The sequence below is a fragment of the Ceratotherium simum genome, chromosome 20, assembly GCF_057802395.1.
Source record: "Ceratotherium simum simum isolate JZ-2026a chromosome 20, ASM5780239v1, whole genome shotgun sequence".
NCBI lineage: Eukaryota > Metazoa > Chordata > Mammalia > Perissodactyla > Rhinocerotidae > Ceratotherium > Ceratotherium simum.
In genome coordinates, this window is record NC_141919.1 from 24,564,119 (window position 1) to 24,591,687 (window position 27,569).

Genomic DNA, 27,569 nt, shown 5'->3' on the forward strand with positions numbered 1-27,569 from the left:
CACGGGGAACTGCTGGCAATTCCTTGCATGGCTTGCCTCTGTGTCTTTGATCTCACTTTTTTCACTCTTCTTTGCCCAGTCCAGGTATCTTCTTCTCCTGTAAGACTTCCGCAAGTTCCAGGATGCGCTAAGTGTCCCTTTGCTGTACAAACAAAGATGCTATGTCACCTCTGGGCACGCCTATCTTGCCATGGAGATGCGCCTCTCAGCTGGCAGAGCCCGGGGCTGGTGGAAGTTGGACAGATCGCGTGGGCAAGTCCGTTTCAATGATCTTGGGGCGATGATGGTAACTGATGAAGAGAGGACTTTCCAGAGCATGGACCATATCTTCCTCCCTTCCTCCTAGAACCTAAACAAGGTTTCAGCCTTCCTCTTGTACCCCACATAGCCCCCTGAGCTGCCGGCCTCTGTGTTTCACCAATCAGAAGCCCTGGTAGAAATGGTTCTCTTCCTCCCCAGCACACTTTGATTTATGTGCCCCATGGACATTCCATCCTGTCATTCTCCTCCCTGTCTTGAAATAATCAGTCTGTGCCTTTACCTTTCCCTCCAGACCTGTGCTGTACAATACGATTGCAGCTAGCCACATAGGGCGATGGAGTCCCTCATGACTGGCTAATCCAAATTCAGATGCGTTAAGTGTAAAATAAAATCTATGAGATTTCAAAAACATAGTACAAAAGAAAAAGAATGCAAAATTTCTCATTAATAATTGTCTATACTGGTTTCATGTTTAAATTATAACATTTTGCATTTACTGAGTTAAATTATATTATTAAAATTAATTTTATTTTTTTTATTTTGGCTTTTTAAAAAATGTGTCTACCAGAACATTTAAAACTACATATGTGGAAAGAGTTCTGGAGATGGATGGTGGTGATGGTTGCAAGATGATATGCACGTGCTAAATACCACTGAACTGTACACTTAAAAATGGGTAAGATGGTAAATTTTATGCACAGAGTATCTTCTAAAAAAATGGAAAAATATATTTTTTTTTTCAAATTACATCTGTGGCTTGCATTTGCGGCTCGCATGGTATTTCTATCAGTGAGCGGTGCTCTAGAGCATAAGTTTCTGAGGGCAACAACTATATCTTCTTGATTTTTGTGTATTGAGTCTGTGCAGTGCCTTTTGCTAAAGGCTGGTTGAACAAAATCATACATAAGATAAAATCTTTTATCACAATAAGGCAAAGGCAGGTGAGAGGGAAAGATGACAGCAGTGAAGGACAAGAGCCTAGAAGAACCAAAACGTGCCAAATTTGGGGCCCTGAGAAAGTCTGGGAGGAACCAACATGGCCCCCATCATGTAGTGGCTAGTGCACAGCCCCACGGACCTTGGTTCAAATCCTAATACTGATATTAACCAGCGAATGACCTTGACAAGTGACATTCACCCTGGGCCTCAGTTTCTTCACCTGTAAACCAGGGATGATTATAGCAGTGACTTCATCATGTTGCAAGGAGAAATAAAAGAGATTATGTTGGCACAGTCCCTGAAGCATAACGAATGATCAATAAATGTTAGCTCTTTTTATTAGCTTTTACGGGTCTGTCGTGAAGGAAAAGCAATTTTTAAAAAGTTGCCCGAAGCCAACCCACATTAAGTCATTTCCCTGCTGAATATTAAAACAGAATTTTTAATCTCAGATGACAAAAATAATTTGAGCTGGCAGATGGCATAGTGTTGTCAACGACTTTGTTGCTTGGAATTGAGTGGATTATACATAAATACCACCAAACTCTTTCCTTGTTTGGAAAAGCACCTGGCTCCAAGATCTGCTGCATGTTCTACGGGGCTGATGTGGCCCTGCATCGCAATGGCACAGCGATGCAGGCAGGTGGACCAGCCGGCCGAATCAGATGGGACGGGCAGGTAACATATGGTTCCTAACACACAATCGCCAAATCTCCGTGGCTTAGAATAATATTTGCGGGCTGGCCCCGTGGCTTAGCGGTTAAGTGCGTGTGCTCCGCTACTGGTGGCCCAGGTTCGGATGCCGGGCGCGCACCGACACACCACTTCTCCAGCCATGCTGAGGCCGTGTCCCACATAGAGCAACTAGAAGGATGTTCAATTATGACATACAACTATCTACTGGGGCTTTGGGGGTAAAAAAAAGGAGGAGGATTGGCAATAGATGTTAGCTCAGAGCCGGTCTTCCTCAGCAAAAAGAGGAGGATTACCATGGATGTTAGCTCAGGGCTGATCTTCCTCACAAAAAAAAAAACCAAAAAAACAGAATATTTGCTTCTCATTTATGCTACATACTCATCAGAAGTCTGCGCAGGGCCTTTACTTCATGTTATCCTCACCCAAGGACACAGGCTAGAAAGTAAATGCCCAGGATTGTGGCTGCAAGAAAACAGGAACATGGTGACTCTCACACTGGCTTGCAGGCAGAAGTGACATGTCTCTCTAGCTCACATCATTGGCCAAAGCAAGTCATATGTCCACGTCTGACTTCAAGGGAGAGGGGAAGCAGAATCCTGTCACATGGCTAGAAGAAACAAAGCAGAATGAATGCTGTGAACAGCTCTGCCACTACCTGAGTAGACGGTCTTGCGACGGCAGAGATATGATGCCACCCAGCACCCCAAGATCAAATCCTAGGATTCTAACAAAATCCCCCTGAATTTCATATCACTAGAAAGCAATGAAATGCAAAATAAAATGATGTACCATTCTTTAGAACAAATGAATTAGTAAAACCCACCACATGCAATTCTGGTGAGATTTCAGTGAAATGATACACTCACACACTGCTGGAGTCATCATCATGTTTTGGAAAGCAATCTGGCAGTATGTACTATAGTAAGGAACATAAGTTCACATCCTTTGGCACATTTGTTCAACTTCTGTGGATTGATCTGAATGAAACCATCCAAAAGCTATGGGCCCAAGGACATTTATTTATTTATAATATCAAAATGTTGCTATTACTGATTATAATAGCAAAAATATTATTTATGATAAAAAAGAAAAAACAATTTAAATGTCCTCGTATAGAAGATTGGTTAAGTAAACTATAGGAATTCATTTGTGGAATATTATTTATATAAATTTTCTAGATGTTTATAAAGTCTAACAAGCATAGAAATATGCTTATGATAGAATGTTAAATGAAAATAGTAGGATACAAAATAATACGTAAATCATCATCACAACCATTTAGAAATGGATACAAAACAAAAATGTTGAAAATATTTAAGCCAAAATGCTAACAGCAGTTGTATTAATATTATTTTCATCTCAAACATAATAATGAAAAATAAACTTTAAAAGAGAATCTGAGCAAAATAAAATTATCTCCAGTGGAGGGGGGTTCTGTGAAGTGGCTGCTTGGGCAGAAGTTACATTTAGAAAATGGTCTCTCCACGAGAGCAGGGATCTATAACAGGGGAAGCTCAGAAGGTGCGTAAAAACATTTATTGTATAAATAAATGAAAAGGAATGAAGAAAGAGAAACAGGAATAAACGAATATTGAATTGAGAACACGAAAATAGAGGGATCATCTCTCTTAATAACTCTGGTTAGGTAATATTAATCACTAATGAGAGAAATAGTTTCGGGCCTAGAAAGAACAGCCTCCCAGGATCAGGTCTCTTGGCCAAGAAAGTTCTAGCAGCCACAGAAACTCTCATTTCTTCCTTGATGTCACCACCACTCAGAAATTTCCCCTGCTTCTATTTCCTTCTCCCCTTCAACCACCCTTTCCTGAGTTTTGCCCCCTCCCATCCCAAGACTGGTCCAAGATTGGGTCTGCCTGTTACAAAGAGCAGGTATTTTCCTTCAACCACAGGGAATGTAAGATAATGGTGATCCTACTCTCACTCTGTGATCTGCCCTGTTCTTTTAATGACCTGCTCTAAACTCAGATCATTTAATGAAATTCCCAGGAAAGCCAAATCATCAGTAGCTGAATGACGGACATTTTGGGTGTTTTCAGTATTTTGCTATTACCAATGATGATTTAATGTTAATATTTTCTTATATTTCATTTTCCCCATTTATAAGTATATTTGTAGGTTAAATTCCTAGAAATGAGACCAAAAGATGGGTCCATTTTAATTTTGAAATATACTGACAAATTGCCCTCTACAGGGGCTGTAACAATTTACACCCCACAGGGATATATGACAATGCCTGTTTCCCCACATCATCACCAACACAGTGCACTAACAACTTTTTTATGAATAAATAAATTAAAAAATTTTTAAAAACATTTAAACTTTTTGTTAACCTATTATATGACATAAGTGCCTCTGACATTCCCAAGAGAGCCAAAGCATTTGAAAGCACTTTAAAGAATGATGGGAAGGAGAGAATGCAAATAGCAATGCTGAACACAGATTGTCCTCTTATTAAATAACCATGTTCTGCTTTGTCCAGGAGCTACTGGCCAAATGTAGTAAAACCCAAATTATAAAGATTCTCAAGTGCTACTGCCCACTCCAACTACCTGCCATTGCTATTGTAATTGCAAGACGGCATTTCCATGCAGCTCCAAAACTCTTGATCCATACACCTCAGACAGCCAGCAGATAGATCAACTCAGAGGTAAGTGAGATTTGTTTTCTGGAGAAACATTTGCAGCTCATGATACCCCAAATTTTATTTTTACGGACTTTTAAATCTATGATATTTTTTGCTTTTATTATGATGACTTTAAAATGTACATGAAGCACATAGATGAACATAAAGATTTTTATCATCAAGATTCAAAACTTAAAAGGATTGTCAACCTTAATTCATTTCTACTGCCAGTATTTTTCGCTTTCTTGGCTGGACATTTTAAAGTAAATCCCAGACATAATGTCATTTCATCCATAAATATTTCAGTAGTGTTCAGATATTTTGTGCACATGTTCAGCAGGAAACAGGGACCAGAGAATATAGTTACCATAATAAATACTGAGAGCAGGGAAGCATGGAGCAGCCATGCTCCAGCTGGGTTTAAATGAAGTATGAGTTTTCTCATAAGAAAAAAATTGAAAAACAGCTCCTGGAAACCTGAAGTTTTTACTTTTGCTTTCTTGACTCATTATCTGAAGCATAACTTCACATATACTCAATAGAATATCAACTTTCATATAGCAAAGGGGCATACACAGCTATAATGTAGACAAATCCAGTTATAGTTGGTAATTCTAACTCTTCTCTCTCAATAATTGATAGAACAAGTAGACCAAGAATCATTAAGGATCAATACACTTGATCTAACTGATATTTAGAGAATACTATACCCAAAAAAACAGAATACACATTCTTTTCAAGTGCACAAGGAACATACACCAAAATGGACCATATTGTGGGCCATAAAACAAACTCCAACAAATATGAGACCACTGATACCATAAAAACCATGTTCTCAGAACACAAAAGAATTCAACTAGAATACACAAAGATATATGGAAACTCTCCAAATGTTTGGAAATTAAACCACACACTTCCAAATAATCCACAGATCAACAAAGAAATCCATAGGACAAAGAACAAATAACAATACAAACTACTTTGAACTGTATGCCAAGGAAAACACAACATACCAAAATTTCTGGGATGCAGCTAGAGCATTGTGTAGAAAGAAATGTATAGCATTATCAGCATATATTAGAAATAAAGAAAGCACTCATATTAATGATCTAAGCCTCTACCTTAAGAACTTAGAGAGAGAAGAGTAATCAGAGAATCAGAGTAATCAGAAGGATTAAAATAACAAAGACAAGAGCAAGAATCAATACAATAGAAAATGGACAAAATAGAGAAAAATGAGTGAAACAAAAAGCTGTTTCATTGAAAGATCAATAAAGTTGATAAGCCTCTAGCTAGACTAATCAATTAAAAAAAAAGACCTATTACCAATAGAAGAAATGAGAGAAGGAACATCATTACAGATCATACCAACATAAAGGAATATTCTGAACAATTTAACAGCAACTAATTTACCAACTTGAATGAAATGGACAAATTCCATCACAGATATAAACAAAGCTCACTCAATAAACAGTAGATATATTAAACAGATCTATATTGTAAATAAATTGACTTTATAGTTAAAAATCTTCTCACAAAGAAAACTCAAGGTCCATTTGGCTTTAGTTGTTAATTGTAACAAACATTTGAAGAAGAAATGATGTCAAATTCTATACAAACAGTTCACAAAAATAGAAGATATAGAGAACATGCCCCAACTAATTTTATAACACCAGTATCACTCTGATACCCAAACCAGACAAAGACATTAAGAAAACAACAAAGCAGGAACAGAACAGATAGCCCAGACATCAACCCACACATACATGGTCAATTAATTTACAACAAAGGAACCAAGAATATACAATAGGGAAAGGACAATCTCTTCAATAAATGGTATTTAGAAAACTGGACAGTCACATGCAAAAGAATGATACTGGTCCACTATCTTATACCACACACAAAAATTAACTCAAAATGGGCTAAAGGCTTGAACGTTAAGACCTGAAACAATAAAACTCCTACAAGAAAACACGAGCCGTAAGCTCCTTGACATTGGTCTTAGTGATGATTTTTTGGATTTGACACCAAAAGCAAAGGCAATAAAAGCAAAAATAAACAAGTGGGACTACTTCAAATAAAAAGCTTCTGTACAACAAAAGAAATCATCAACAAAATGAAAAGGCAACCTACAAAATGGGAGAAAATATTTGCAAATCATATATCTGATCAGGGGTTAATATCCAAAATATATAATGAACTCATACGACTCAATGGCAAAAAAACCAAAGAATCCCATTAAAAAACGAGCAGAGGGTCTGAATAGACATTCTTCCAAAGAAGACATACAGACAGCCAACAGGTACACAAAAAGATGCTCAACCTCACAAATCATCAGATAAATGCCAATCAAAACCACAGTGAGATATTACTTCGTACCTGTTAGAATGGCTATTATCAAAAAGACAAGAAATAACAAGTGTTGTCGAGGATGCAGAGAAAAGGGAACTCTTGAGCGCTATTGTTGGGGATGTAAATTGGTACAGCCACCATGGAAAACAGCATGGAAGTTCCTCAAAATATTAAAAATAGAACTACTGGCAATTTCACTTCTGGGTATTTATCTGAAAGAAATGAAAACATTAACTCGAAAAGATATATGCACCCCTATGTTCATTTATAATAAGCAAGACATGGAAGCAATCTAACTGTCCATCAAAGGATGAATGGGTAAAGCAAATGTGGTATGAATATACAATGAATTATTATTCAGCCATAAAAAAGAAGGAAATCTTGCCATTTGCAACAACATGGATGGACTCTGAAGGCCCTATGCTAAGTGAAATAAGTCAGACAAAGAAAGACAAATACTGTATGATCTCTCTTATATGTGGAATCTAAAAAAAAACAAAAAAAATTAAACTCGAACTCATAGATACAGAGAACAGATTGTTGGGTTGCCCAGAAGTGGGGGACGGAGGGTGGGTAAAATGGGTGAAGGGCGTCAAAAGGTACAAACTTCCAGTTATAAAATAAGTAAGTCCTGGAGATGTAATGCACAGCATGGTGACTACAGTTAATAATACTGTATTGTATATTTGAAAGTTGCTAAGAGAGTAGACTTTAAAAGTTCTCATCACAAGAAAAAGAATTTGTAACTTGTATGGGTGGTGATGGATGTTAACTAGACTTATTATGGTGAACATTTTGCAATATAGAGCCACGCACCACTTAACAACAGGGATACATTCTGAGAAATGCGTCATTAGGCAATTTTGTCATTATGCGAACATCATAGAGTGTACTTAAACAAACCTAGATGGTGTAGCATACTATATCTAGGCTTTATGATACTAATGTTATGGGACCATCGTTGTATATGTGGGCCATCATTGACCAAAATGTTGTTGTGTGGTGCATGATTGTATACAAATATTGAATCATTATGATGTACATCTGAAACTAATATAATGTTATATATCAATTATATCTCAATAAAAAAATAAAACTACAAAGCAATACATAACGAACATAGACACAAAAATTATTTATAAATTCTAGAAAATATAATTTAGCTATATAAATAAAGGATCATATATCATGACAATCAGGTTTAACTCAGAAATTCGAGGTTAACACTCAAAAATCAATAAAGTTAATTCACCATATTAACAGACTAAAAATAAAAATGATTTAATCATCTCCATAGATTCAGAAACAGCATTTCATGAAACAATTCAAGACAAAACTATCAGTAAATTGGGAATAGACGAGACTTTCCTAAACTTGATAAAGGACATCTAAAAAAAACCTAGAGTTAACCTGGTGAAAACTGAATGCTTTCCCCAAGATCATGAACAAGGCAAGGATGTCCACTCTCATTTCTTCTACGCAACCTTGTACTAGAGGTCCTGGATGGTGCAATAAGACAAGGAAAAAAAATAAAAGGCATACAGATAGAAGAGAAAGAAGTAAAACTGTCTCTTACCATAGACGATATAATCATTTACATAGAAAATCCTAAGAATCTACAAAAAAAACTACAAGAACTAAGCGACCTAGCAAGACTACAGGATAAAAGGCTAATATACAAAAAAATGAACTGTCTTTCCAAAGCAATGGATAATAAGTGGATACTAAATTTGGGCTGTTTGATGAGGAACAGGATATTTGTGGTACTTTCAAGTACCTTAAAACAGATTGCTTATTAGTTGCATCTAATACAGAAAGCACAGCAACGTTACTGGGGGAAACCGGAAAACATCTTGACCTGGCGATTAAAATTAGCATTACCAGTGAGGGGTAGATAGATCTCAGTGCTCCCTACTGTAATATCCTGGAAGGACTTAGGTTGTTTTCTGAGTGGGGATGCATTACCTGAATCTTTTCATGAGGAAACATCAGAAAAACCCAAATTGGGGGATAGTCTATAAAATAACTGGTTCCTATTCTCCAACTATCTCAATGTCATGAAAGAAAGGACAAGGGCGAGGAACTGTTCCAAATTAAGGGAGACTAACGAGACATGACAACTAAACACAATACATGATCCTGGACCAGATCCAGTGCTGGAGAGAGGAAAAAAATGCTATAAAGGACATTATCAGGACAATTTATAAAATTGGACTATACACTGTAGAGTAAATATAAATATTGTATAGATGTTAAATTCCTGAATTTAACTCTTACGTAACTCCACTGTGGTTACATAAGAGAGTATTCTTGTTTACAGGCTATACCTAGTGATGTACTAAAGAGTAAAGGAGCATAATATATGCAAATTACTCTCAAATGGTTCAGAAAAAAATGAAAATACATGTTTATATATATGCACGCACATATACAGATAAAGAGATAAATCAAATGACAAAATAATAAAAATTAATGAATCTGTTTAAAGGGTATTCAGAAGTTCTCTGTTATGATTATGCAAATTCTCTGTAAATTAGACACTTTTTCAGAATAAAAAAGGATGGAGAAACTTTCCCATGATTCAAAAACTCCCAGAATAAAGTCAACCAGTGTCTTTATCTCTTTTTCTCAATTAGTGAAATACTGATAAAAGTTAGCTTTCCCATGTTTGTGATATCATCCCAATTAAAGGCGTGAGTTTTCTTAAGATTAAATGTCAACCAATGAAGAGTGAAGGGGCAGTCTGAAAGCTGTTGAAAGAGCAGGAGCCTTGCATTTTCTTTTTATCACTTAGGCAATTTCTTTCATATCTGTGAACCTTAGCATCTTTGCTTAAAAACGTGAATAAACAATAGTAATATACCAGCCTCACGGGGCTGCTGTGATAATTCCAGTGAGAGAAAGTATAAAAACATACCTTTAAAAAGTATGTAAAAATTACATAACGCTCAGAAAATGCTGGCCCTCTGCTTCAAGCCCTCAGACACTGTCCATCTCCCTCAGAATAAAATCAAGATCCTCACCATGGCCTCCAACGTCTCCCCTGATCTGGCCTCTAGTTCTCTGATCTCACCTCTCTCCTGTCCCCTCACTTCATCTAGGCCCTCTTTTCTTGTGCCACATCCTGCCTCAGGGTCTTCGTAGTTCTGTTCCCATGTCTGGACCACCCTGAGCCCAGACACACACACAGCTCCTCCCCTCGTCCACTGGAGTTCTCTACTCAAATGCCATTGTATCAGTAAGGCTTTCCCCTCAAAATCACGTACAAACTGTACACACATTTAATCCCCAGTCATTCTCTGCTTCTTTCCCGGGTTGATTTTTCTTTTCAGCATTTATCACACACAACTCACTATATATGTTCATCTGTTTATTGTCTGTGTCCTTCTCTTAAAATGTCAGCTATATAATTTTAAGGACTTCTATTTATTCAGTACTGTATCTTCAGCACATAAATAAGTGCTTGACACACAACAGACTCTCAAATATCTGCTAAATGAAGGAATGAATGAGAAGTAAATCTTGCACATATCTAGTACATAGTCAGTGCTTCATAGATATTACCTTAAGTCCATTTTACTAAAATTTTTACTCTGTTGACATCTTCATTATTAAATATCCCTATTTAATATAGGATGCTTCTAAGATACAATGAATTTAAATGTATTGGATTTCACAGTCATCTTTGAGATTACTGGAGATTATCTGACATGTAACCAAATCCGGCTTGGAGATCACTGAATCACAATTCTGAAGGAGAAAAGGAGGGAAGGAAGAAATATTCCTCACATAGACTTATTTGGATATTTGATCATTTCTTTCCTAGTGGTGCCACCTAATTATCAATACAGGTCAACTCCCCAGTAGAGGTGGATTTTCTTTCTTACTCAAGTTACAGATAATTGGCAGCTGTTCACTCATTTCTAAATATAAAATAGCAGCCTCACATTTCAAATACCACATCCTCTTACTCCAGAAAAGCAGAGCACATCTCAACAATTCAGCAATTGTGTCTGATGGGCAGTGACACCAGTAGACAGCTTTCTGTCAACACCCAGGCTGACAAATAATGAGGTCCTACTGCCACCTGGAATCTGGGGCCACCTGAGACCCTCCGAGTCACAGCCAGCTTGTTCCTCACTTGCCACTATCTTCCTGCAGCTGTGGAGTCTGGTCCTTCACACCACAACCTGCCCGGACAGATCCAGGAGGAGGGGTCAGCTGCTTGGCTTGTTTAGTTTCCAGGGCCAGGAAAATCAGACAGGCAACCAACTCCCCAGGGACATTCATCGATTTTAAAAATTACTATTAAATTAAACCAAGGAAGTCCATCAATTTGCAAACATCCGCATTTGCACTCCAGTCGGTGCTAGGACTCACTCTTAGTAGGCGATCAAGAGGCATATAAACTCCAGAATAGGAAGGTGTTACGAGGCATCCTTGGGAAAATTCTCAAGTAAATGCTGAAACTCCTGTATCAATTATTTTTCCTTCTTACAAAACAAATAAGACTAACAGATTACACCCAGTGCTCTAATACAAGGTGGACCAAGGTCTTTGTGCTCATTCCTGAAATATAGGTTACACAATGCACTGATGAAGAATTCATGATATCAGAATTAGTCCTACCTACGGGATCCTTATTTAGAAATTTTCCTCCTTGCTTTTTTGATTGGTATAAATAGATCAAGGAGAAACTTAGTCATTTGTATTCTAAATTAGGCAAAAGCAAATTGAATCCAAATTTCATTACTGAGCCTGGAATCTCTGTCTCAGGGAATATAATGAAAAGGGCCAGTTCACTCTCTCTCCTTGTCAGGTAAGTCATCAGGTATTACTTACAGAGGCCTTGGTGCAGGGTAAGGGAAACAGACTCCCATCATTGGCCCTAACACCAAGTGAGCCATATGGTTCTGGGCCTGGATTCTCTCCTTTAGGTAGAGGGCTGGAAACAGTGCAGGTAGTTCGTGGAAACTGGCCATTGGATGTGATAGGGAGTAAAATGCATCCCAATTTCTTTGGACTTTGTCTACTGGAATCTCAAAATTTCCATTTCACTGCAATTTAAAGACTCAAAGAGGGGCCAGCCTGGTGACATAGTGGTTATCATCAAGCCATTCTGTGGCAGCGTCCCACATACAAAATAGAGAAAGATGGGCACAGATGTTAGCTCAGGGACAATCTTCCTCAAGCAAAAAGAGGAAGATTGACAGCAGGTATTAGCTCAGGGCCAGTCTTCCTCACCAAAAAAAAAAGAAGCCAAGGAAGATTGGCTGGGTCCTGAGGGGCTTATAAAGTGTGCTTCTCAGGCAATGCAACTTGGAAGCTCTGGTTGATAAGTCTGCATGAGCGTCTTGATGGGACCTCCATGTTAAAAGTCAAACAAAAAACACAACATTTTTGGAGCACTGAGTGGAGTTTTGTCTGCAATAATAAAACACAGATGCAGGAGTCTTGCTTTCACAACAACTGGCTCCCAGGTAAGGAGAGAAGGCTGTATTTGTAGGTTAAATATAACAGCCTGAAAGTCTGACTGGATTACATTTGAGTCTGGTTTTTTTGGACACGACTTTTAGAAACTATTTCCCGTCAACCTTATTTCCATTTCCTGTTTAACAGTCTGTGGAAGAAGAGCTTAAGACCACTCAATGGTTGTTCCTACCAGTCAGTGGCCTGAGCAGTGGGAGCTGCAGATCAGCCCTCAGTGGCAGGCTGAGCACTCCAGTCTTCACTAGGGAACTGCTGAATAGGCTCAGAAGGCACCTGCATGCATTCAGACCAGCCTGTGACCTCAGGTTGAGTAGCAGTAAATTTGGGAGCTGAAGTGCTCCATTCACCCTGAAATTCCTCCTTGGTCACGGCCTTTTCAGCAGCAGCCTGCTCTTCCTTTTCAATCTCTTCGGAATCTTTTCTTTTTTTTTTTTTTTAAATTATTTATTTTTCCCCCAAAGCCCCAGTAGATAGTTGTATGTCATAGCTGCACATCCTTCTAGTTGCTGTATGTGGGACACGGCCCCAGCATGGCCGGAGAAGCGGTGCGTCAGTGCGCGCCCGGGATCCGAACTCGGGCCGCCAGCAGCGGAGCGCGCGCACTTAACCACTAAGCCACAGGGCCGGCCCTCTTCGGAATCTTTGTAGGAGTAGAGATCAGGGATGATCTCCCATGGGTGTTCACAGGAGATGATGCCACGCATGCGCAGAACGTGCCGGGCCAGCACCCACCAGATCAGAACCACCGAGTAAGCTCCCTTGTTGCTGCACGGGATGGCAATGTCCACGTAGCACAGAGGAGAGTCTTACACAGAGCGATGGCAGGCAGGTTAACATAAGACACCTCTGTGAGAGGCTGGTGGCCAGCCCTTGGATCACTAACCACCAGAAGTCACGGCTCCTGGAAGGCTGCCTGGATCTGGATAGTAAAGATTCCAGGAGCCAAGTGGCCAGCAATAGGAGTGGTTCCAACGGCAGCAGAAAACTTCAGCACAGCTCACTGGCCAGTATTCCTGGAGGATATGACACTGACATCAGCTCAGTTCTTGACAGCAACAATTGCACCAGCTGCCAGCAGAAGTTTCTCCCAGGTTCTGTTCAGATTTATGATGTAGATGCCATCACTTCTCCTTTTGTAGATGTACTGTTCCCTTTAGAAGTCAAAGTTGGTGCCACGTAAGTGGGTTCCTGCTGCAAGGAATCTGAGGCCATCCTCCATTTGCAGGACACCAAGGACCCCAGACATTGTGAAAATTGCCCTTTAAGTTACAATAGGAACCCAGAATGTCACCACTGTATGGACCCCTCTCTGGGTAGACACAGAAAGGCTGTCAGTTTTAACAGAGACAAGAAATTCCTATCTTTGATAATGAAAATCAGGATGTGGCTTATCTCAGGATGTGAATGTTTTAGAATTTTTTTTGTAGTTTACGGCTCTTCAGAAATGTAAGGCTTTAAGAAACGGAAAATTTTTCCGGGCTATGTAATGGAACATAACTACGTTAAGAACAAAATGTCGTTTTTACTTCTTATCCTATAAACATTTAACCTATTGTCTCATCTAATACTCACATTATCTACTTGAGGGAGGATTTAATCGGATCATCTTACTGATGAGGAAACTGAGATTCAGAGAAAATCAGTCAGTTTCTCAAGATAATATGACTACCAAATAACTGATCTTTGAGTCTTTTTTTTTTTGGTGAGGGAGATTGTCCCTGAGCTAACATCTGTGCCCATCTTTATCTATTTATATATATATCTGGGATGCCGCGACAGCGAGACTTGATAAGCAGTGCATAGGTCTGCGCCCGAGATGTGAACCTGTGAACCCCGGGCCTGCACCCCAAAGCAGAGTGCATGAACTTATTAACACTATGCCACCAGGCCAGCCCCTTCCTTGGCTTCTGAGGTGAGCCTAACTGTGCCAAGGTAGCGATTTTGCACTTACTGAGTCTGTTTCTAAATTATTTCTGGCTTATTGCTGTCTGGATATCTGGTTTTATTTCTGCCTCAAGTTTATTTGAATTATTTCTGTCTAATGAATGTCTGGTCCCCTCTAATAAACGAAAAGTACTGAGAGGTTGGTATTATCTTCATTTGGTGTTGTCTGTCTACAGTTTTTGGGATATCTTGAAAGACTGAAGCACCTACTTCTCTACAACCAGGTCTACAATTTACCAAGACTAGGGGCCTGTCTCAACTGAACTGTTAAGGGAGTTGCCCTGTGGAACATCCTGAACTACTGATATGATTTTCTCTTAGCTGTAGAAGAAATTCTAACTGCCTTACCCATGCCTGTCTTTCCTGCAAAGGTTGTTCACATATGTGTTCGCGTGATTTGATTTGACCCATGAATGAAGTTTCCAGTACCTTCCTTCTCTGGATGTTTATAAAATGAGAAAATCTCCCTCCCGCTCACAAGGAAAAAGTGTTGGGAGACACTCCTCCATGGGTCTCTTGCTGGGACTCATAAATGTCTTACTGGGTATGCCAATAATGCAAGGCCTTGAATACTCTTTGCCTGGGCTATTTCTCAGGGTTGTGTATGCAGCCAGCAACCTTTGAGGTAGGAAATAATATCTTCCTATGGAACAAAGAGCTGGTTTGCTTACTACTTGCTATAAAATAGCGGGTTCTCCAAGCTTACTGTTCCCCTCCTGTAACGCATCCCACTGCATATGCAGGCACCCATCTGATCCTCTGCATCTGCCAGTGACAATTGGGGTTCAGAGAACTGACAATATGTTGACACTCTAGCTACTGCTCTTTCTCTGAGTAATAAAGTCTTTTGTCTCTGAGCCAGGGGTCTTGTGTCTCCCATCAGCAACAGTCTCCCTCAGAACAGTGGCAAACTAAGTTGTTAGCTTGCAAATCGGATAAAATCCCACCCTTCACAGTTCTTGGCAAAAACAAGTGGCTTTTAAATATAGTCTGTAATTGTAACCCTTTGTGTCTGTGGCCAGTATTTTGGGGATACCCTTTAAAATCATAGGAAGATTCTTGAAGACCAGAAATGTCATTTTCATACAATATAGAAATATCAAAGTCAAAAAGACAGATCTACCGTTGAAAGGAAAGAAATGTTTGCGACTATTTTACGAGTTGAAACTTGTTTTGCCTGGCTTGCAGAACAAAAGGTTCTGATTTAGGAGTTGTACAACAAGTCTATGAAATGAGCTAGAATATATATCAAAGTAACAATACAGAAGAAATGGGAATGTTGATTGCTTCCGGCTTTTCATGATCACCCATTACTATTGCCTAAGAAATCTGAAGTGTTCTGAGTGTGTGAATTTCTTGCTCTTGAAATCATGCTCATAATCATGACAGATTAACTAGTACCATACTTTACCTTCCACTGAAACAACAAGAAAAGTGGAAAAATATATGAAACAGTAGTTGTCGACACTGGAGAACAGGCAATGCAAAACTGTGAACCCTGAAAGAAGGTAAACGAATGAGAACAGCACTGCGATGACCCTGGTTTTCTGTCTAGAGACACTATCCACACTGCAGCACATGGCGTGGGAAGAAAACAGAACAGAGTGGTCTTGCTGAGCTGAAAATACTAGAGATCAGCATTCAGGAAGGATGAAGCTGCTGAAATTTCTAAAGTAGATTACTAGAGAAAAAGCTCTTTCTATATGAAGAAATAGCTAAAAAAAAATCTGCATAGGGCCCCTCTTGAGTTTCTAGCTGAATAAATCCTAAGCAGCACATGTGCAGGGCAGATTTCCACAAGATAGACTAAAATTACTATGGGAAAAGAATTACTACTAGGGAGCTCCAAGCTGAACAATTCCGAGAAGACACAGGGTGGGGAGAGTTTATAGTTCCAACCAGCCGGAGTGGAGAGACCTCGTTGAACAGTTGAGGCACACAGTAGAAACCACGGAATGGTCACATCTGAGGAGCACGTCTAAACTAGACCTAGAGTAAAGACTTCTCTATGCCAGCCAAGGCAAAGCTAAAAGCAAGTCTCAGAAGAATCATGCTGACCTACAGTTAGCTAATCCGCCTGTCTGAACAGACCTCAATACTACTTAAAGGAAGGCAACAAAATCCAGACACTCAACAGCACGACATGTAGAACATCCAGCTTTAACAGCAGAAAGATACCTGCAAAATTCCCAAATACATGGAAATTAAAAAACTTCTCAACATCTCAGGGACCAAAGAAGTAACCAGAAGAGAAATTAGAATGTATTTTAAACTGAATGATCATGAAGATGCAACATATCAAAGTTTGGTTATATAAGTAAAGTCATACTTAGTGGAAGATTAATGACTTTAAGAAAATATATTAGAAAAGAATAAAATGATAAAATTAATAAGTTAAATTTCCACTTTCAGAAGCTAGAGCAAAACGGCAAAGTCAACCCATAAAATGCAGAAGAAGGAAAATTATAAAGAGCAGAAATCAATGAAATAGAAAATATGTAAACAATAGAAAAAATAATGCAACCAAAAGCTGATTTGTTGAAAAGACTAATAAAATTGATAAACTTCTAAGCTAGGCTGATCAAAATAAAAGGTAAGACATTAATAACCAATATCTGGAAAGAAATAGGAGAAATTATTGTAGATATTACAAAATTAAAAGGATAACATGCAAATTATAAATAAAACTGCCAGTAAATCTGACATCTTAGATGAAATGGAACAATTTCATGAACAAGTATAAAATATCAAATTAACACAAGAAGAAAGTCTAAAAAGTCCTATATCTATTAAATAAATTTTATTTCCATTAATAAAACTTCACACCCCAGTGACTTCACAGGTGAAATCTATCAAAAATTTAATGGAGAAATAATATCAATTCTATACAAGCTATTTCATTCCAAATAATTCACCAAATTTACAGAATATGATGATCTCAATAGGTCCATAAAAAATACCTAACAAAATCTAATGCCCAATTACGATAAAAATTTCCAGCAAGCTAAGGACAGAAGGGAACTTCCCCAAGCTGATAAAGGGCAACCACAAAAAACATATGACAAACACCACTTTCCCCCTACAATCAGGAGAATATCAAGGCCAAGTGCTCTTCCAGGTCTATTCAACACTGTACTAGAGGTCATAAGAATTTCAAAAAGTCAAGAAAAAATATAAAAGGCATAAAGATCAGAAAAGAATTAAAGCTGTCTCTATTTGCAGATAACAAAGTTTTTTTAAAGGTAGAAAATTCTAAGGAGTCTAAAATATAACTACTAGAATTAGTAAGTGAATATAAAATGTTGTAGTATCCAAGATTAATATTAAAAATTAATTAATTTATTATGTACCAGCAGCAAACAGTTGTGAGTTTTCAAAGTTTTATTTAAAATAGATCCTGAAACATAAAACATTTAGGGATAAATTTGTCAAAAGTTGTGTATGACCTCTACACTGAAAACTACAAAACATTCCCCATTTGCGGAAAAATTAAAGACCTAAATAAATGGAGAGAAATACCATATTCTTGGACTGGAAGCAATGGCATGCTGGTAAACATTTAACAACTGACTCTGCCCACAAAACAAAAAGGGGCCCTGTTTGTGGAGTTTGCCAATTTCTGTGGTGTAAATTCTCCCACCCTAGCCAATTTCAAGCTATCAAATCCCTCAAAATTCAATAACAGTCTCTTGTGATCTAGTATGAGCTGTCTTCAGCTCACCAATGATTAGAAGACTTACTAGTGTTAAAATGACAATTCTCACCCAATTGATCGACCTCAATCATAACTGGACCAAGCACTTTTGTAGAAATTAACAACTTAATTATAAAATGTATACGGAAATGCAAAGGGACAAGAATATCCAGAACAATCTTGACAAAGAAGAACAAAGTTGAAGGACTTAAACTCTGACTTGAAGTGTTACTTTAAAGGTAATCCAGACAATATGATACTGGCATATGGATAATCAATGGAACAGAACAGAGAGCTCCAAAATAGACCAAGTCTGTATACAGTCATTTGACTTGCAAAAGTCTTTTCAATAAACTGTGCTAGAATAAATGGATATCCATATGGGCTAAAAATAATCCTTGGCCCCATACTTCACACCATATAAAAATAATTAAGATAGATTGTATACCTAAAATGCAAAAGCTAAAGCTATAAAACATCTAGAATAAAATATAGGCGAAATCATTCAGTATTTGAGAGTAGGCAAAGGGTTCTTAGGACACAGAATGCAATAAACAAAAAAGAAAGAATGAAAAACTGGACTTCATCAAATTTTAAAACTTCTGCTCAACATAAGACATCATTATGCAAATGAATAAGCAAGCTACGAACTAGGAGACAACATCCATAAATTACATATCTGTTATATGCCTGGTATCGTGGATATATAAAGAACAACTCCATAGATAAACAACCAATTAGTAAGAGGCAAACAATTTGAATTCATAAGCACATGAAAAAGTGCTTAACACGATTAAGTATCAGGAAAATGTAAATTAAACCACAATAAGATACAACTACACACCCCTCAGAATGGAAAAAATTAAAAAGACTGAAAGATCAAATGTTAGCAAAGATGTGAAGGAATCACAACTCTTATCCATTAATGGTGAGAGTGTAAAATGGTACAACCATGTTAAAAAAATTCTGGCTATTTCTTATAAAACTAAGCATGCACTTACTCTATGACCCAGCAATGTTACTTCTACTGATCCAAGAGAAATGAAAAATATATATATACAAAAAGATTGGTATGAGAATATTTATAGCAGCGTCATTCATCACAGCCAAAACCTGGAGAGAGTCTCAATGTCCACCAAAATGAGAATGGATAAACAAATTGTGGCTATTAGCAATAAAAATGAACAAGAGTATACTTGCAACAATGTAGATGAATCTCAAAACATGCTGAGTGACCTTATTAAAGAGAGTATATACTAAATGATTATATTTATAGGAAGTTCTAGAAAAGACAAAGCTAATCTATGGTGGGATAAAAACCAGAACAATGATTATCTCTGGAAGGACAGGAGTAAGAAGTGAGTGGGAAAAGACAGGAGGCAACTTTCAGGAATGATGGTATTAAGATTTGTGCATTTAACCTCAATAGAAAAAAGATGAGAAACATAAACAAATTTTGAATTCTAGATAATGATATGCAGGTTGAAGAATATGGCGGTGAAATGTGCTGGTTATTATAATTTACTCTGAAATGCATCATAAAAATAAGATGGACTGATAGATGAATAAAATGATGGATAGATGGATAGATAAGTTCCTCACTCTAGCTGACTCCAGAGTCAGTTTAGAAACAAGAAACCAGGTAGACTTCTTTATCCCAAGAAGTTATCAATAACGAAACAGCTTTGGACATTCTAGCTAACCAGAGGAAAATATGTACCATTGCTAATACTTTACATTGTTTGGATTAACTCCATAAGTAAGATGGAACAATTTATGTCTAAGTTAAAGAAATCACAATTGACCAGCCAAGGTAGACTCAAGGCATTGTTATCCCTAATTTTCTTTATCAGGCTGGAAATCTCCCACAGTGCCTTTCAGTCCTTTCTTAAAATACTTCTTGTTACACTTCACTTTACCTCCCTGTTGCCTGATGTTTGTTGTCCAGAGTCTAAAAATGTTCAAGAAATGATTTAAAGACGAAAACAGGATGAAATCATCCTGATTGACATTCAAACTGGAAATCACATTTCTGCAAACAACGTCACATTCAAGAAGAATCAACAACAATGATGAAGATCTGGACAATCCTTGGTGGCTTCACCTGCAACTTTGGATGAAAGAGGACCAAAAGGGGGGCTAAGAATAAAAATGTTCTCATAGTCTAGGAAAAGGCCAGCTGTTCTCCAGCCATGGTATCAAGTAAGCACCAGAAACAGTTTTAAATCATTGTGTCAAGCGACGACAACTCACATCAGGTTACATGCTGCCAAAAGCCCACCAATCACCAACAGCCAAAAGTCAACCAATCAGAAGATTGTCTTTGGAAAAGACAGGGGGTCAGGACAGGCACAAAACTTACCAGCATGAGACTCAAACTTCAGCAAAGCACTATTGTAACCCAGAGTAATCAAGATGGACTCCTTCCCCACACGGCAACATTCGGTGTCTCTGTTGAGTAAGCATTTAAAGACACAGACACCATCCGCTGTAAAGGGTGAAAAAAGGAAAAAGGATTAGGAAAATCCATTTTGAGCAGTGTAAAAAAAACAAACAAAACAAAAAAGGCTCATCAATGCCATTCCTACACTTCTCTCATGTTCTCAGGGCTCCTTATTTCTTTCTTCTTAATATAATACCTCCTGGGACATATGGGAAGATGAAGATCAGAGATAAAAGAGATGAATCTAACTATGGCCAAATACAAATTCTTTGCAGGTGGGTTAACACAAGGCTCAAAACTGACTCTCAATGGCTCTTGCCATTATGTCCAGGGCCCCTGGACAATTCCCTATAACCCCTGTATTCCCCAAATTGTTTTGTATCTCTTGGCACCATCCCAGGGGAGTCCAGTTAATGTCCCTCTGGGTGATGTTTGAGCATACTATGTGCCACAGATACCACAGAAATCTCCATTGTAAGTATTATCACTGCCCTTGTTCCTAGGTGAAGTCAAGGCAGAGCGTTTAGGTCCAAATATGCACAGCTCATAAGTGACAGAACTGGAATTCAAACCCAGGACTGAATTTGACTCCAAAGCCCATGTTGCTCCTACCAGATTGTGCTGAGGCAAGTGCTATAGAGAGGGAGCATAGTTTCTGCAAGCAGGGCCCGTGGTAAGCGGCTAGGGTCTCATTAGATTCATCCATAGATAATTGGGAACTAACTCACTCATCCTCCTTTCACAGGTCAGACAGGCTACAGCACTGGGGCAGCTGTAGTGTGGTGGAAAAAGCAATGAACTTGGGGTTTTGTTTTCATCTTTGATATTTACTAACCTAGGAAACTTCAATCACCTAATCACACTACGTCACATCTTTTCATTATGTAAGATGAAAATATTGATGCTTCTTTCACAGGCTTTTTGTGAAGACTGAATAATAAAGGTAAAATAATTCCTAAAATCCTATTAAAACAATAAGGGACTATTATTATTTCTCTCATTATAAAGTAGATCTCAGTTCCTATCCTTAATGTTTGCCATTCTCCCTTACAAAATCAAATACAGTAAGTGTATTAACTTAAAAACATAATTGTACATAAAATTCTACTGTTACATATGCGCATATGCACATTCATGCACACACATTCAAAACACATGCACACACAGAGTTAAGATGACCAAATATTTTCAAATATTTTCATCCATTACTTCAAATGAATGAGTACCTCCTGATGGATGCATTCACAAATATTTTTCACAAAACATCTTGACTGGTTCAATAGTGCAGATGTTTTGAAAACATTTTCCTGGCATAAAACATGATTACAGGTTTAGTAAACACAGCCCAGTCAGTGTCTCAAAGGCATCAGTGTCTTCATGCAGGGAGGTAGCCATGAATGTAGATGCAGAAGAAGGGAGTTTGGGGCTCTTTTAAACAACGTTTTCTTGAAATCACGAGAAATTTTTTTTTCAAGAAATCAGGATTTTTAGCATTTGCCAATTATTTCTCTTGCTGTTTCGAAGTAGAATAAGATAGAAGGAAGGAAGATCCTAGACTTCTACAGTCCCTTGTACAATCTGTCTCTCAGTACCCCCGGGGGATTGGTTCCAGGACGCCCTGCAGATACCAAAATCCACGGATGCTCAAGTCCCTTAGTCAGTCCTCCGTATCCGCAGGTTCCACATCCAAGAATACAGACGGCCAACTGTACATACATGACTATTATCATCTGTAAACTCTTGGTGGACACAAGCAATTTTATTTATTTTCAGAATCATTCTTTTTTTCTCTGAATCAAAACCTAGCAGAGTACCTGGTCCTTAATACATATTTTTTGAATCTGAAAGCATTCTTCCAGGTAACGATTGCATACCATCCCAGAATCGATAAAATGCTTCAAAATTTATCTGGTTCAATTTTTTCTTAACCAGATAAGCTCAGAATTTTTTGTTTTGTTGTTGTTTGTTTTGTCATGATTTGATTAGGGTATAAATTGAGTTCCTGTTTTTTCCCTACTTTAATAAATTGCAAAATGCCTGCCCACATATCCTCTGTTTAAATATGAGAAGAGAAGGTTTTTTTAAGCATGCCATAAAATCCAGAAACTATCAGTAACTGAAAATTTTTAAATCTACCTATGGCAAAAACATTTTTAGATATTGTAAACAAAATTGAAAAGCAATGATTAGCTGGGAAAATATTTTCAACATATGTAACAAAGACTTAATATCCCCAATATACAATAAACTCTAAAAAACAAGAGGAAACAAGCATCTCTATTGAAAAGTTAGTAAGAGTAATCAGTAGGCAATTGACAACTAGAAAAATGCCAATAGCAAAAAAATGTGTAAAAAAATGAATCTCAGTAATAATCAAAAAATGTATAACAAAAGAATGAGATCTAATTTTTTATCTCTCACTGTCAAAATTTTAAAAATATACATTGGCAATATCAAATGTTGGAAAAGGTGTGAGATAACAGTGGATGGCAATTATTGGAATGGGAATTTCTATATTTCTGGAATGTATTCTGCCCATATGGTTCAAAATTTAAAATCTACGTATTCTTTGCTAGACATTCTATTCATAATAATTTCTTCCAGGATGTACTTTATCAAGTGTATATTCAAGGACGTACATCTTAGAGTGGTTTTACTATAGCTAGAAAATGTAAAGAAGCTAAGAGTCCATCACTTAACACAGTTGGTTAAATCAAACGTGGTACCTCCATGTTCAGGTTGCAGAACAGCATGTATAATATTATTGCAGTAATGTAAAGTCGTGTTAAAGTCGTGTTTATCTTTGTGGAAAGATTTCTTTCTATTATTTTTATATTCAGAAAAAAAAAGCTATTTTCATTCAGTAAAAAGCAATCAAATAAAAGACACACTACCGTCACTAACGTATTTTACCACCTTCTCTTTCTCGGTGGTATTACCATTCATTTAATTTCTTCATTTATTAAATATTAATTGGTACTTCATTCAAAAATATTTATTTAGGAATTACTGCTCCAATAGAATCATTATTTTCATTCTCATTCTTTAAATAATTCATGAAAATGAATGTTTTCTCATGTTTTTTGTTTGTTAATCTTATAACTTCCTGTGTTGACTACCTTTCCTGTCCTTTGACCATGTTAGTACATAAAACAAACATTCTAAATGATTTCTGTTAACTAATGTGAGCAAGGTTCAGGTTCAAGTGCAGCTATTTTAGGGGAGAGTGTATTATCAACTGAGAAATGTATCTTTTTAAATTTAAAGAATTTATATTAGAGAAATGAAGGAATACAATAAAAAAAATTGTTGAGGAACACATATCAATTCAAGACTAGGAAACACCACTACATGGGTGAAAAGTCGGTTGTTGTGGAGATCGTTTCCAATGTACACTGTGCTAAGGTACAGGGCATCTACCTTTCTATCAAGTTATTATTACTAGTAATAATAATAATATCTACATTTGCAGAACACTTTGACTCCATTTACAAACCTCTTATTTCATCTTTTCAGTGACCCAATAAGGCTGGCTGCTTCTGGGTATTCGCTATCATTCTGCTTTTGAACCTGGCTCTCACCAGTGACACTCCTTGCTACTTCTTCAAAGGGCAAGGCCTGATCTGCTGGCAGCAGCAAAGTAACAAGCAGAATAAGTTCATGTGCACAAAATTCAGTCAGCTTTAGGAAAGCCAGAGCCTTGTCATTCTCTCCTTGAGGAAAAGCCACTTGTTCTCCCAGAGGACTCTCGAAGAAAATCATAATGATGGTGAATCCAGATGCTTTACTCTATCCTCCACCTCAGCCTCACCTGACAAAACTCCCAAAGGCACACAAAGAAAGCCAGGATCTACCCATTTTACAAGTGCCGACAAGTACACATGGAAAACGCCACGGGTAAGGTTAAGAGAATTGTCCTTGCCTCTTAACCAATATTTCTCTATCTTTCTACATATATACCCCCTTCTCTTTTCAGCTTATGTAAATACAAAAGTCCAGTCTCCACAGGAAAGCTACAACACTAGTTGACCAAGAATATTAGTCATCAGGCATGTTCTAGAACAGAGATTCTAAAATGTGTTTTTATATATAAATTCCTGGACAGAACAGAACTCATGACCTAATAATATGGCATTATACCAGTTCTTTGCTAAATGACCCTTTTAATATTTTCCAATCTAGAAATAGGAAGTTAGTCTACCTAGAATGTGTTTCCTAGAAATGGATAATTAAAAAACTATTACAGGGGCCGGCCCGGTGGTGCAGTGGTTAAGTGCGCGCGCTCTGCTTCCGGGACCAGGAGTTCGCAGGTTTGGATCCCAGACACGCACTGATGCACTGCTTGTCAAGCTATGCTGTGGCAGCATCCCATATAAAGTAGAGGAAGATGGGCACAGATGTTAGCCCAGGGCCAGTCCTCCTCAGCAAAAAGAGGACGATTGGCATTGGATGTTAGCTCAGGGCTGATCTTCCTCACAAAGAAAAAAAAAAAAAAGATTACATAGGCAGCACCTATATAGATGGAATAAAATCTAGAAACAACTGTGTGGTTATTATTTTAAACAAATTTAACCAGAGAAAATGAGTATAAAAAAAAGGACAGGAATATGGAAATGCAAGAAATCTAATACTAAAATTAGGCATCAATACTGATCATATTAATAACACAATTTCCTATGAGATATGACAAAATAGTAATAAATGATATATATTTATGTCTTCTTCCTCTCCTCTACCTGGTAAAGAGAATTTTGTATCTGAAAGATTAGATTCTAGGCTTTTCCTTGCTGGAGTAATGATAGTGAAGAAAAACTGAAAATGGATTGCTTGATTCAGGTTGAAAGGGGCCAAAGAATAATAGCAGAAAAGAAATGAAGAGCACGGGAAGATAGGCAGAAAAAGGAAGAAAGGGATTTGGAGGATGTTTTAGGGTTAAGAACTGGGGTGGCTGTCACATGCGAGAGAGACAGAGAGAGATGGAAGAGGGGCTTTTAAGACAGAAGTCTCAGAATGACAACACGAACACTATCACCATTAATTATTATTACTGAAACCGCTGTCTGGTTGTTTTGGTTGGGTTTGGTTTTAGGTTTTGGGGGTTTGGGCTTGTTTTTGTTTTTTTTTTTGCAAACGCTCTCTCTTTCTTCTACGCTTTGTTTTACAGTTATACTAAGTCTACATTGTCAAATCATATAGCCATTACATAGTACAATTGTTCCCTTTTGGCCCTCATTTAATAATTATTCAATGCTCACCACCAGTCCTCTGTAGATGTCTCTCTAGTCATTTTGGTTATCCAAAGTGATTCTCTAGTAGAATCTTAGAGAGGGCTCACTGAAACAAATTCTTTAGTAAATTCTTTAGGGAGGGTCATGGGAACAATATTCCCTGAATTCTTGCACGCCAATAATTGTCTTTGTCTTTTATATTTTTAAAGGTCAGCTTTTCTGGATACAAACTTCTTGGCTCACATTTTCTTTCTCTGAGGATCTTTAATATGTTACTCCATATATAGCATTACTGTCAAAAACTCTAACGATAATCTAACTTTCCTTCTCTTACAAGTAATATACTGATGTTGTCTAGATAGCCAAAGGATTTTTTCTCTTTCTTTAGAGGCCAGAAATTTTTACCAGAATGTATCTTATGCTGCCCATTCTAGGTCAATATTTTCAGGTATAAAGTTTATTTTTTCAACTTATATTTTCAATTTTTTATTTTGGCAAAATTTTCTCAATTATAATTTTAGTATTTGTTTCTTTGCTGTTATCATCTTCAGAGACTCTTATGTGTACGTTGGATCTTCTTTGCTTATCTTCAATGTTTGTAACTTTGTTTTATCTCTTTTTACATTTCTTTTACATTTTAAAACTTTTCTATCTTTTCTCCTTTATTTGATGTATTTTCTTATTCCTTCTAGTTAGCCTTCATTTCTAAAATTCTTATTTTTAATTATTTATTTTATTTCTAATTATTTCGTGAATTCTGTCATTTCATTTCTGAATTTTTCTAATTCTGATTTATGTTATTCTTTCATGGCCTGTATAATTTTATGACTGTCTCTTAATTTGTTTTGCAAATTAATTTTACAGACATATTTTCGGAGCTTGTCTTTCTAGCATGCTTTCATTCTTGGTAAGGATGTTATTCTGCCTCTTACTGCCTTTTTTCTTATAGTAACTCTGTATGGGATTTGACCTCAATACTTTTCTGTTGCTCATTTTTATGTGAATATCATTTTCCTGAACTTTTAGAAGGATGCTAATTGCACATAGAGTTTTATAAGAAACTATCATATTCTTTTCCAGAGTGACTGCCATTTAACATTCCCATCAGCAATGGATGAATGATCCAATTTCTCCACATCCTCAACAACATTTGGTGTTATGACTATTTTTTGCTTTAGACATTCTTATAGGGTAATATCTCATTATGAGTTTAATTTGCACTTTCCTGATGGCTAATGATGCTGAACATCTTTTTCATGTGCTTATTTACCACAGTATAGCCTCTTCAGTGAATACCTATTTACATCTTTTCCCCATTTTCAAATTGGACTGTTTTGGGGTTTTTTTTACTCTTGAGTTTTGAGAGTTCTTCATATATTCTAGATACTGGTCCTTTATCAGAAATGTGGTTTGCAAATATTTTCTCCCATTCTATAGTCTATCTTTTCACCTTCTTAACAGGGTCTTTCACAGAGTAAAAATTTTTAATTTTGACGATGTCCAATTTATCAATTTTTCCTTTTTTGAATCACCTTCTAGAGTCAAGTCTAAGGACTCACCTAAGTTCCTTGACCTTGCTCATTCTACGGTTTCATTACATCTTACTGGACAACTGTGACAATCTCTCCACTGCTATCTGCTCCTACAATTAAAAATGAGTTCACACTACTCCAAGCTGCCAGATTACAACTAATGAAGCACATGTGCAGTCAGTGCAATGCTCTGCTCAAACCTTCAAAGATTCCCCCACTGAATATTGAAAGTACAGACTCTCCGGCCTAGAACTGTAAATCCCCCAGGCACCTTTCCTGCTTTGCCTAACTAACCCCCAACCCCCAACCCCCTAAATATATACCATACTCCAGCCAAACTAACTAC

General features: G+C 37.3%; 1 protein-coding gene and 1 pseudogene across 1 annotated transcript in view; both read right to left on the minus strand.

Annotated features, from left to right (window-relative positions):
* LOC101396145 (histone-arginine methyltransferase CARM1-like) overlaps window positions 1–27,569 on the minus strand; it is a 244,928-nt gene that overhangs the window by 129,156 nt on the left and 88,203 nt on the right. Inside the window, exon 2 of the mRNA XM_087444209.1 lies at window positions 20,383–20,508. Coding sequence (XP_087300335.1) covers window positions 20,383–20,508 — 126 coding nt within the window. The remainder of the gene's footprint in view (window positions 1–20,382; window positions 20,509–27,569) is intronic.
* Window positions 12,528–13,628, minus strand: LOC101395887 (small ribosomal subunit protein uS2-like; annotated as a pseudogene).